General features: G+C 37.0%; 1 protein-coding gene across 3 annotated transcripts in view; it reads left to right on the top strand.

Annotated features, from left to right (window-relative positions):
* Positions 1–13509, top strand: part of hrm (hermes) — a 45723-nt gene that overhangs the window by 14396 nt on the left and 17818 nt on the right. For 2 of the 3 annotated variants that reach the window (XM_053766684.2, XM_053766685.2), the window contains exons 2-6: positions 2707–2996; positions 9871–9993; positions 10717–10860; positions 11654–11780; positions 12978–13157. In XM_053766684.2, coding sequence (XP_053622659.1) covers positions 2852–2996; positions 9871–9993; positions 10717–10860; positions 11654–11780; positions 12978–13157 — 719 coding nt within the window. In that variant the 5' untranslated portion in view covers positions 2707–2851. Of the gene's footprint in view, positions 1–2706; positions 2997–3544; positions 3702–9870; positions 9994–10716; positions 10861–11653; positions 11781–12977; positions 13158–13509 lie in introns of those variants that run through there. The other variant, XM_053766686.1, reaches the window with a different exon arrangement.

Here is a 13509-nt window from a genome sequence, read left to right as displayed (position 1 = left end):
AAAGCCAATACATTATAATTTAAATCTTATCAAGTCGTAACGTTAACAGATAACCGTACATATACCAGTGTTATTAAGGTCATTGGCCTTGAGTGGCATTGTTTTATTTTTTTTTTAATTTCTCAAAATTGTTTAGTATAGATATGTTACGTTTGGAAGCATTCGAGATGTGGATTGGAATGGATTTATGGGAAATTTTAGCTGGGAAAAGTACGTTTCTTATGGAATATAACATTTTCATATAACAGACTAGCTGCGCCCTGGGGCTTCGCTTGAGTGGGAATTATTGGATAAAAAGTACCATATTTGTTATTCCAGGTTATATTCTACCCGTGTACCAAATTTCATAACAATCCGTCCAGTAGATTTTGCGTGAAAGAGTAACAAACATACATACTCACATACATCCTCACAAACTTTCGCATTTATAATACGAGGGCTGCTATTTATGTATCCGGAACTGGCCAATAATTCTAGAATATTTAAAAAGTAATTACAACATTTGAAAATAGAACTCTTCGGCTAGAGAATAAATATTTTTCATGTCCCTGTCATTTGTTTTTTTCAATTGGCGCCAATTTTGAAAATAGCTTGTCTTCATTGCCATGGATTTAACTCGTGAACATTTTCGCGCGATGATTTATTATGATTTTCGGCGTGGATTAACTCAAAAACAGTGCATCGAACAACTGATTTTAACTTTTGGAGATGAAGCACCATCGAAAACCACTGTGTATTATTGGTTTAAGGAATTTCAACGTGGACGGTCTATGCTCACGGATGAAATTAAGGAGGGTCGTCCTAAATCGGTAGTGGTACAACAAAATATTGATGCTGTGCGACAATTAGTAATGCAAGATCGTCATGTTACATACCGCGAGATAGAGGCGTCTCTGGGCATTAGTATGACGAGTATAGACGCGATATTACACGAACATTTAATTGTTAAAAAAATTTGTTCGCGTTGGATTCCGCACAACTTGAGCGTAGATCAAAAACAGGCTCGTGTCGACTGGTGTAAGAAAATGATAAAAAAATACAACCGTGGCACGTCAAAAGCTGTTTATAATATCTACACAGGTGACGAAACCTGGATCTATGCTTATGACCCTGAAACTAAACAGCAGTCAACGGTGTGGGTCTTTCAAGACGAACCGAATCCAACAAAAGTTGTTCGTGCGAGAAGCACTTTAAAGCAAATGGTCGCTTGTTTTTTTGGTATCAACGGACATGTAGCTACAGTGCCACTAGAGAATAGTAGGACGGTTAATTCTGAATGGTACACCACCATTTGTTTGCCAGAAGTCTTTGAAAAAATACGAAAGAACAACCCACAACGCAGAATCATACTTCATCACGACAATGCTAGCTGCCACAAGTCGGCTGAAACAAATAATTTTTTGGAGGGTCAAAAGATTGAATTGACGGGTCATCCGCCGTACAGCCCCGACCTGGCACCCAATGATTTTTATTTATTTCCAAACATTAAAAATAAATTACGTGGTCAACGTTTTTCGAGCCGCGAAGAGGCCGTTGATGCGTTCAAAACACACGTTTTGGACATACCTCAATCAGAATGGAAAAAGTGCTTTGAAAATTGGTTTCATCGTATGCAGAAGTGCATAGATCATCGCGGAGAATACTTCGAGAAACAATAAAACCATATGTAATAATATATGTTTGTTTAATTCTGTTATTCCGGATACATAAATAGCAGCCCTCGTATACTCGTAAGTAGGATACTAAAACCGCCACTAGTCGTCTATCTACCAATGACAGGTCATTAAGGCGTTTTGTGCCAGCACACTAGCGCCACCATCACATTTTTATCAGTTTCATTTATTTCTTGGCGAAAAACAGATTACGCCACACCAGAATTTAAATAGAAAGTATTACAGTTCTCCATAATACAAGTACTCACAGTTGACTAAAAAAAAACGAAAACTGCGGCCACCCAAATGTGAGGTGGCGCCAGTGTGCTGGGTCAATGCCCCTTAAAACGAAACGCCAGAAGACAAGGTCACTGTTCAATTAAATGTTAATGTCTATTTCCTTATTAACGAAATTGAAATTAGTTCGCTTCCTAATTTGTACTTAGGGTTGCCAGTTTTCCGGTGACTTTTTTTTTTTTTAAACAGCAAAAAAAAAATCTGCGCCATCGTTGAACATTTAGTTGACCGATACGCGAATACTTGCCGCGAGATGAAGTTAGATAGTCGTAAAAATCATGACAATAGTATTAAAGCTACTTGAATAAAATCTATCACCAGCTTTAGCAATAACACACGAGATAAGAAGATAAGATGAAGAAGAACACTTTATTATTATAATCTTGAAAATAAATTATACAAAATGTAGTTGTTATGAAATGTTTGTTTTTATTTAATGTATTAGTATTAACTTAACACATGATTGATACACTGTTACACATGTACAAGATCATGAACCGGCTCCTAGGTACTAAATAATAGAAGAGCGAAAAACTAGGAGAGTGGGGCCTGGACTCCGATGCTCAACGGCTAAGGAAGTAACCGGGAAATCGCTCAGATGAGGGTGATAGTTACTTATAAAAGAGCGAAGCCTCCAATACCTCTTTGTTCGTTTCTAAAAATGAATATATTTTGTTTTTTTACTGGCCCGACTGGTCTACGATCCTATTGTTCAATTATCTATTGGCTCGAAGGTTTAAAGATATTTTCTTTCCAGTTAAACCGACGCCAGCCAAACAGAAGACTGACATAGAGCTATGTAGATTAACTATACGCCACAATAATATCTACATTCCACAAAGAGCATGCCCCTTTGACGCACGGTATGCGCTGTCCGCCATTTTGAAATAACGCACGACAAGATGGCGACGCCGGTTATACGTTCGGTAGCCGAGGAGCAGGAGGACGAAGCGGAACAGAAGCTTCTGGAAGAAAACAACCAGGTGTTGATTGTCCCAACTGTGAGGGATGAGGAGGGATTGCTTTCCGTCAAGTCGTCGAAGAAAGGTACGTTTTATTTATTAATTTATTAGTTTAATTCGTGCAGGGCGTCCAAAAGAGTAGAATATTTTCCATTGCAATACCAGATCCTATGCCCTAGGACAGGACCTCTTTCTCTCCTCCTCTTCTCTCGTGGATGTCGTATGACTAAGGGACAGCCTTTGCTGCTGATAGCCACCAATAGCATTCCCAAGGAGGGTTAAGAGGAGGGATGGTCCTCAGAGCAAAATATCCACATTGATAATACGACCGTAACGTAGTAATCAAATCTCTTTGTATAGAGCAATATGTCCAATATATCCTTAGTCCGTGAAGTAAGTGAATAGATACGTCAGTTAGGTCGTCACATCATAAATTGTGCAACAATGTACTTTATATCTATATTAATTTAAGAGCACGCCCACAAGACATTAAAAACAATTTTATTCCTTAGCGTTTTACGAGTGATCGTAAAAATGGCTGTATGGATATACATTTCTTTGCCATAAAAAATAATACCTGTCAATGTCACGTTTATTTTTTTTTTTCAATGCGGGTAGTTTTAGCTAAGTTATTACGAATGTCAGTATTTTAGTGCTGTTTCCGACTATTATTTTGTGATTATTGTGTAGATTTTTAGCTATTTATTAAACAAAATACGCATTTGAGTGACTTTTTAAATAAAAAGTGTTGAAAATATGCGTAAAGCTAAATACAAACAATTTAGGACAGGTATGTTTTTCTTATTGTTGCTTCGCCTTTGTATACTTTTTGACCATATAATTTGTTATCTCATCTTCCTAACTAATATTATAAATGCGAAAGTAAATTTGTTAGGTACATCTTCACGCGCTTTGGAAGACAGCATTAGACTTAGTGTTGAATAGATTTTTGACCTGAAAAAAGTCATGTAGTTTAAAAAGAGTAAAGAATATTCAATACAAGAACCATACGATTACTACTACTTATATACGGTAAATTATTTGTTACTTCCACGCTGGGTCCTACACAATAACAATCTTATCGCGTCCAATTGATTCGTAAAGTTCTGACGCACTAATAAATGGGCGTGACGTGTGATGTCACAGCGCAAGTGATGGTAATCACAACTTAGTATAAGAGCCTGGACACAATCGTGGCGTTGTCATCAATACATAGTATAAAACAAAGTCGCTTCCCGCTGTCTGTCCGTATGTATCCGCTTAGATCTTTAAAACTGCTTTAAACTACGTAACGTATTTTGATGTAGCTTTTGAGTGATCCAAGAGGAAGGTTTATGTGTATAATAAATAAATATAATTAGGACATCACATAGATTTAGCTAGCCCCAAATTGAGTTCGAGACTTGTGTTATGGGATACTAACTCAACGATACTATATTTTATAACAAATACATATATAGATAAACATCCAAGACCCGGGTAAATCAGAAAAAGATCATTTTCCATCATGACCCGACCGGGGATCGAACCCGGGACCTCTCGGTTCAGTGGCATGAACTCTACTACTGCGCCACCGAGTAACTTCTACACCAAATTGAATACAAGTCTCTGTCCTTCTACACACTTTAAACAACGCGTAGGTATGCAAAATTACAAGATTCGCTGAGCAGATACGGCGTGAATAGATATCAAACAAACTTACTTTTGCATTTATAATATTATTTGAGATTGGCATATAATAGTTGTCAAAAATTGTATAAAACTGTTCCGATCAAAAATAAAAAGACATACAAAAAAATATCCATCCATTGTAGCTGTATACTGCTAGCTCTTAGACTAAAATGTGTTTATTGTAAACATTTTATACTGTAGCGAAGCAATTCACGGAATATGCCTTGTTTATTTATTGTTTTGACGACTGAGCATCTGAGTATGAAAACATGTACACAAGGTCTTCGTCTACACACATTAATCACAACATTTTTATTAGGAACTAGCTGCGCCCCGGGGCTCCGCTCCCGTGGCAATTTCGGGATAAAAAGTACCCTATGTGTTATTACAGGATATTTTCTACCCGTGTTCCAAAATTTTATAACAATAGGTCGAGTATATAATGCGTGAAGAGGTAACAAACAATACAAACATAATTTTGCATATATATTATTAACTATGATTAGGAAAACTATTGTTCACTATATATTTGGTGAGTCAATTTCTAAGAATATGTACACCTATTTAGCTCTTATAACACATGTTTATCGCCATTTTTATTGCTTTTGCAGTCGTGGCATGTAATTTCTTTCATAGATAAGTTTGGTCCATAATACCATACCAACCCTCACAAAGTTAATTTTTTTAAAGTAAAGTATGTTTTGTCAACAACAAACATACTTTTAAAAGTGTGCTTTAACTTTATTACGGATTAGATGTTGCCCGGGGCTTCGCTCCCGTGGAAATTTTAAGATAAAATATAGCCTATAGCAATCTTGGATAATGTACCTTCCTAATGGTGAAATAATTTTTGAAATCGGTTCGGTAGTTTCGGAGATTATCCTACCTAGATTAATACACGAACGTGTGCAAGAATCACAGTACATCTAATTAACGCTAATGACTTAATTATATAACTGAAATTAGTGCATCCGTCGATCAGTCTTTGAAATTCAAATTATTTTAACACAACCGGCCATTAAACTTTCAGTGTTATTTTACAACAATTAAAAATAGATTGAAAATTCTGACAAGTGATATTGTGGAATTTAGGGTTTCGCAAAATATAAAAACACATTTTTTACAAGCTTTTATTTTGACCCGTCCGCTACTGATCCTCATTACACTGGGGAGTTACCACGAAACATAGCATCTCATTGCGTCCACATGATCTGTCTTTTTTTCGTACTTTTCATTTAACTTGCAATGTAACTATATGTCCCTATGTCTCGGGTGAAATCTTGCAACACATTTTTGAAGCGTTTAAGTATCTTACGATAAGCATGACCTGATGGTGCACTCAGGAACAGGTCCAGCCAGACGTGGCAACTCCTCAACGATTTACTTCACGGACATTTTTTTTTTTCGTCACACATTGAATTGTATAGTAAGATCTCTCTGACAACAAAAAAGGTTGTGTCAGAAATTAATTATTTTTCAAAAACGGTTTTTACACGACTCGTACACGATATGGGAAAAAGAGACAGCATATACACGTTAGTAACGTGCTGCGCGTTTTTATGTCTCGTGGTAGGCCTTCTGTGTCTTCGATCTGTATGTAACCAAATCGTGCAAGTTAAATTTCGTCACCTGTTCCTACAGAATAGATCATTTTAACGTCGCTTCAGTTCGCACGATCCCAATGTGTTTATTATGATACCAGCGGCTTCGCTCGGGTAAAACCGTAATTTATAGTATTATTATAAAGAGTTAAGCGTTTGTTAGTTTGTGTAATTATCGTAATAGAATATGTAAACAAAACGCTGGTATATAGACGTATATTTAGGTACTGTGAATCAATATTATAAAGAGTAATCTCCAAAACTACCGAACCGATTTCAAAAATTCTTTCACCATTAGATAGGTACATTATCTAAAATTGCTATAGGCTATATTTTATCTAAAATTCCCACGGGAGCGAAGCCACGGGCAAAATCAAGTAAATTATATGCATGTCTATTAGTGAAAACCGTACAAAAATCCGACGGTACGTTTTTGAGTTTATCGCGTCCAAACACACAGACGGGACAGAGAGACTTCTTTTTATAATATGTAGGATTTAATAACCTAATGATGAGTAACCTGATAATGTGCCCAGGATCGACTCTTGTAGGATTAGACTTTCATTTTTTCGTCACGTTGAATGCATTGAGATTAGAACCTGGGACCGTTCGATCACAGACACGCTACTAACTAATGGAAGGTTCCAAATACGCCCATAATAAGTTCAATTTGAAATAACGCGTACAAGGTTTCATCATTTAGCCGCACGCAACAGTCAATTCAGTGCATAAGAATGCATTCATTTGACTGTTTTGGCGTTGAAGTGAAGGAAAAGTCCAGTGATTGTGATGGAAAGCGAGGTGGGTAGTTACCAGTATTGATTTATCCGTTTCTCTTTGTTTAACGCATTCAACGATTATTTTGGGAATGAACTCGAAGATATGCCGATGTGAATTAACATATTTATTTTTCTATATGTTTCCTTTTTAGTGTTACATCGAAATATACGAATCTGAAAATTCGGTCGGTTTGGTTGTTCTGAAAACAAAGAAATATGGATAAAGCGATTTGTTTATCCCTGTTATGGTGCTAATTTCATGCCCTGAAAACACACGTAGATATAACTTGTCAAGCTACTCTGTTTCGACTGGACGAATTCCCGGTTTCTTCGCAGACGTTGAGCGTCGGAGACCAGGGACTGCTTTCCTACTGTTTCGTCTCCACTTCGCACGGTCGTCGGCGTCCCTAGTTGTCAGACCATTGGCACGCGTATCATCCTTGACGACATCAAGCCAGAATTTCTTGGTTTTTGGCAAAATCATCAATGTTATAAAAATATACTTAAATGAATGTTTGCAATTTTATTTACACCGTACAAAAGATATTAGCGCCTTGTCCCGTTACTACTCGTGTATTTCTAATACGTGTATCTCTTGTAGAAAGATCTGTCTACGTCGTAAACAGAGAAAGCTATACATATGCTTATAAAAAAATTATGATAACAAAGGAGACAAAAGCATCTGACATCTTTTGTCCCACATCACGTGGCCCAATCTGCCTCTTTGTATGTGATCAGTCGGATTGGGCCGGAAAGTTTTATGTTAATCTTCTACAAAAGTGGCAGATTGGATCTTACCTATGATGAGGGGCAAAAGACGCTTTGTCTCGTTTCTTCTCACGTATTTTTATAAGCATTACACTGGCACTGTTCTCAATTCTTTATTTGCATCCTTAATGTAAGTAACAGATCATTCTTATAAATAACTTGATGTTGCCCGGGGCTTCGCTCCCGTGGGAGTTTTGAGATGCAAACTCACCAACGCTTACCTCTTTATAATAATAGTATAGATAGAACAAGTAAGGACCCTGACGGGGACAGCACAGAAGGGGGCTGACTTGTCCATAATTACTTAATATTGATTCAATTTCATTCAGTACCTAGATCATTTATTTTCTATTTATTATTATTTGTTAATTATTACATTTATTTTATTTCCAATTAATTAATTTATTTATTAGGACGTTTGTTCGACGGTGTCTCGCCCCGTACGTTTCGTTCCAGCTCCATGTGTTGGCTCGAGTCCAAACGTCCTTTATGAATCCGACCGTAAATATACCTCTGCAGTAAATAAATGCTGCATGGAATAATATATTGACAATCATCAAAACAAAAAATTGCCTTATATAGAAGTGTTTCTAAAGGGTGTGTGAAAAAATTACTGTAACAATATAATAATGCTTTCATAGTAATGACAAAAATATAATAAATACATTTTTGGGCTCGTCCAAATGACACTAAAACGTGACGTCACGATACAGTAATATCTCAGGGACAGAAGCTATGTTTCTTACACAGATTACCTTAAATATTGCGGGTAATGACTTCTTAATAAAATTTGATACGAAATTTTTGTTTTTTTTTTTTTACTATGGTTGAGTTTGTTTTTATAACTTTTTTTAAAATGGATTTTCCGATCTAATTTGATTCTTCGTATAAATTATCCTGCATTGTAACAGTCTAGATACTTACGACATATAATGTAAGGGAGCACGAAGAAAATATCATTTTAAAGTTTGAACGAGTACACACACGTATACGTGTACACTTGACCTTGGAAGCAATTAAACTAGCTTTAATTAAGCAACGCAATAAAAGTATTTATAGCCCACACGTGGGGTTGGAGTGGGGCCAGTTCTGGAGTACTGGAAAACACACACGGGAGGCAAAAATGTCAATATGCTATGTTTAAATAGCTTGATTTGAAAGTTTTTTTTTTCTTCTGTTTTTCTTCTCAGCAGCGGTCGTTCAGAAATGCGAGTATAGTTTGTAGTTTTTTGATTAGTCCTACTATAATATTATAAACGCGAAAGTTTGTGCGTATGTGTGTAGTTTGTTACTCTTCTTTTGTTACGCAAAATCTACTGGACGGATTGTTATGAAATTTGGCACACGGCTAGAATATAACCAGGAATAACACATAGGGTACCTTTTATACGGAAATTCCCACGGGAGCGAAGCCCCGGGCAACATCTAGTGGCTCAATAAGAGGCACGCCTATACGACACGACTAAGGTTTCCTTGGGGTTTGTTTGCCGATAGTATATTAGTGTGATGACAGTTAGTTGGCATCGTGTCAAGCATTTTATAAGATCTTATGACTCATTAACACAGATGATGAAGTACCATGTGTGTACGTACAGCGACTCACACGTCAAGTTATCCTGCATGTGTCTCTGTGCGGCGGTAATAGCGACTAATTTTAGACTTCCACGTTTCATAATTAATTAACTAGACGTTTACCCGCGGCTTCGCCCGTTTAAATTCCCTCGGGAACGGTTTTTTCTTCGTATTAAAATGGGTTGAATTAAAATATCCATAGCCCATTAAAATTACACAAAGCGCCATCTAGTGTTTTTATTGCAAAGTATTTATTAGCATTTAGCGCCACCTTAAAATACACACAGCGCCATCTAGTGTTTTTATATTTGGGGCCACTTAGAATGTAGGTTTTTCGCAAATCCCACGGGAACAACAATTTTTGCCGGTTTGAAAGTTACCCTATGTCCTTTTCCATACTCTTAATTATATATATGCGAAATTTCAAGAAGATTGGTTGAGTAGATTACGCGTGAAGAGGTAAGAAACAAACTTACTGTCGCCTTTATAGTATTCGTTGGAATTAAAACAGGTATTAAACGCGCACATATTATACAATTATACATTAACATGTTTTGTTTGTCCACAGTGAAACTCCCAGAAGATGTGGGCCCAGCGGTGGGCGCGGGTCGGTTCACCATCGGGCCTGCCCCAGAGCGGGACTGGGAGATGGTGCCCCCCGACGGCCAGTGGGGCTGGTGCGTGCTCGTAGGTAAACACGCTACATTGACCTCTATAGAGTGTAGTGTCGCTTGACTGAAAAACCAGCGTTGAATGTCGTCCAGTTCACTGTCTTATGTATACACGCTATATTGACCTCTGTGCCGTAGGATGTAAAGTCTATTACCGCTTGAAGAAGAAGAAAAGTTTTGGCCGCCATTATCTCTACACTAAATTGTTCTCGATAATCGATTTTAATCTCGATTCCATATTTTGTTATCTTTGACATTTATTGCATTTTCATGCTTCGTTAGAAATATGAGATTTCGTTGTTCATGATAAACTTGTGCCAATGATCCTTAAATCCATCCACTGAATTTTTGAGACTTGGACAAGACTCTGATATGATATATTTAAAAAAAATATTTCCTTAAGTACAGTATACGACTTGATACAAATATCAGTGGCTTATAAATAAAAATCTTAGACAAACTCCACGCTGTCGCCGAACTCGGACACGGACGGACTATAGTTGAATATATCCATAAACTGTAGTTTGATTTTATTTAGTTTATGAGTATAGTGGAACACTGTAATTAGAACCACATATATATATTTTTTTTTGGCACGGAAACACAATGCTTGCACACAAAGAAAAACGGTAGCGTAGTATAGTAAAAAGACCGAATGCACGTAAGTATAAAACTGGCAGTGTTGCCATTATTCACATTTTTATTGTAGGATTCATACAGACTTAACGATTTTTTGATTCTAGGTGCAACACTTGTGAACATCCTAATCCCGGGTACTATAAAATCTTTCGGCGTCCTATTGGTCGAATTCTACGATGTTTTTGAGACTACGCCGTCCGCATCTTCTGGAATCGTCGCTTTGTGCTACTTCTTGTACAGTAGTTTGGGTAAGAACTACAAAAAATATATACTTATTAGTTATTGCCCGCGGCTTCGCCCGCGTGAGTTTCCCCGCGAACGCGGAACAGACATGATTTTCATGCAAACTTCCACCCCCCCCCCCCCCATTCTAGTCATTTGGGGGTTAATGTTGGAAAAAAAGTAGCTTATGTTCGAACGGGTGTTTTTAACTACATGCATACCGAATTTCATTAAAATCGGTCCAGCGGTTTAGCCGTGAAAGCTAAACTGATTTTCGCATTAGTTCTATTACTTAGTTCTTGCTTCGACCCAGGGCTTCGCTCCCGTGGGAATTTCTGGATAAAAAGTGCCCGTGTTATTCTAGGTTATATTCTATCCGTGTAGGTACCAAATTTCGTTCCTCCGTCTTATATTCTACCCGTGTACCAAATTTCATAGAAATCTGTCCAGTAGATTGTGCGTGAAATAGTAACAAACAAGCATACATACATCCTTGAAAACTTTCGCATTTATAATATTAGTTGGTTTAATATGAAAATATGGATTCTTTTCCGCCAGCCGTTTACAGCACGGACATGAAAATCCCCGACGCAAAAAGAGGGGTGTTATAAGTTTAACATGTATGTCATCGTAGCTCCGAAACGGATGAACCGATTTTCGTTTAGTGTCTTTGTGTCATAGATAATTTTATCCCTAGTGTTCATCAGACATGTTTCATGAAAATCTGTTCAGCCGTTAAAAAGTTGTAGGGAAATTAATATTATTAAAAGTTGGTGGATTTTTTTAATTTGTCTAACGAATAAACCTGTTAATCTTCAGGTCCTCTTTCGTCGATATTGTCAGTGAAATGGTCGTATCGCACGGTGACTCTTATTGGGGGCAGTTTTGCTGCGTTCGGCATGATCGCTAGCAGTTTCGCGTTCTGCATCACGTTTTTATATTTCAGGTGAGTGCCCCCTTTTTTCTTCACAGCTCAAATCTCTTTGTGTTTTCCCCGGTTGTATTCTGTGCTGTGACGCTGCGAAGCCCGTGGTCTGAGTGAAGAACAAACCTTCATTTTAAAATTTGCTTGTAATTTCACAACTGGACGCATTTACTTTAAACTTTAATATATTTCATTTATTCATAACAACAACTTACATTGTATTCGAATATACTTAAATATATCTTAAACTATCCAATTACAATTCAATTTATTATCTAACTAGTTGTTCGCCGCGAACTTAGAGCTCGCGAACACAATAAAATTTTGATGAGTTTTTAGAAAATTTTGAATATTGCAAAAAGGATTTAACCGATTTTGTTGCCCCACGAACTTAAAAAATCCTTGACAGATCTTAACTCCATTGACTAATAGAAACCGTTTCCCGTGGGAATTCCAGGAAATTCTTAGTGCTCCCCTACACTACACTGTAGGATAAACTGGTATAGCCTAGGCTAAACTAGTTCGTCCTAAGCCCAATAGGATAAACCAGTTTAGTCTAGGCCAAACTAAGTTATCCTAATAGAAATACAGTGTGTATTTCTATTAGGATAACTTAGATTACTCAGGATAAACTGGCATGGCCTCGTCTAAACATTATAGAATATCTAGAAAGACAAAATAAATAGGTAAATTGAATAAAATACTATTTAATTAAAATTAATAATTTCATTAAAACGATAACGGTAAAACAAACAATGTTAGAATGTGTTTAACAATTAATAAAGTATTTTTAATAATATGTTTTAATATTATTTTTAGTATTAAATTAGTATTTTTTTTTATTAAATATGCTATATTTATAATGCTATTTCGGAGACTTAGTTTGTTGGATTCGGCTAAACTAATTTAAGCTAGATCATTCATGTTTAACCTGAGTGTGTTTATATCTATCAGTATAAACTAGTTTGACCATTGGCCTTGGATAAACTCATTTTTCCTACATGTGATAGGACGAATTAGTGTAGCCTACTCCAAACCAGTTTGGCCTAGGTAAAACTAGTTTATCCTGAAATCGGGATTAGCCAGTAACATATATAAAACTCTTGCGTTACTGAGTGACAGACAACGCACAGTCGAAACTACTGGGCGTAGAAAGTTGAAATTTGGTGTTCCTAGGACAGTGTACAATAAACATAATATAAAATGACAAATCCCCAGTTTCGGCGCAATGGTGGGCATGGGAGCGGGGCTAGCGTTCCCCCCCACGGTGTACATAGTGACGTCGTACTTCGTGCGCCTGCGCGGCCTCGCCAACGGCATCTGCATGTCCGGCTCCGCCTTCGGCAGCATCATACTGCCCCCCGTGCTGCGGTATCTGCTCGGGACCTACGGTTACAAGTGAGTATTCGTCATTCATTTGAATGAATGAACATTTATTGCCAAAATTAAACACCACAATACAAAATAATGATAACACACATGTAAGTAAAAATAATGTAGTATTTGTTTTACTATTTTAATTGAAAATCATTAATCTCTACTCTGTGGTCAATGTCAATTCTATGAATGATTGATTGATTTTGGAAATTATTGCTTCGTCAAGAAAATTGACGGATTGTAATGACAGCGCGGTCGCAGCGGTCGAAACGCTCGGAGATCCACCCTGCGTTACTATATTTTTTAACTTTTACTATACTTAATTTTGAGATAAAATATAGCCTATAGCAATCTTGGATAATGTACCTTTCAA

The sequence above is a fragment of the Plodia interpunctella genome, chromosome 29 (assembly GCF_027563975.2).
Source record: "Plodia interpunctella isolate USDA-ARS_2022_Savannah chromosome 29, ilPloInte3.2, whole genome shotgun sequence".
NCBI classification, from domain to species: Eukaryota; Metazoa; Arthropoda; class Insecta; order Lepidoptera; family Pyralidae; genus Plodia; species Plodia interpunctella.
This window is presented reverse-complemented; position numbering and strand designations above follow the sequence as displayed.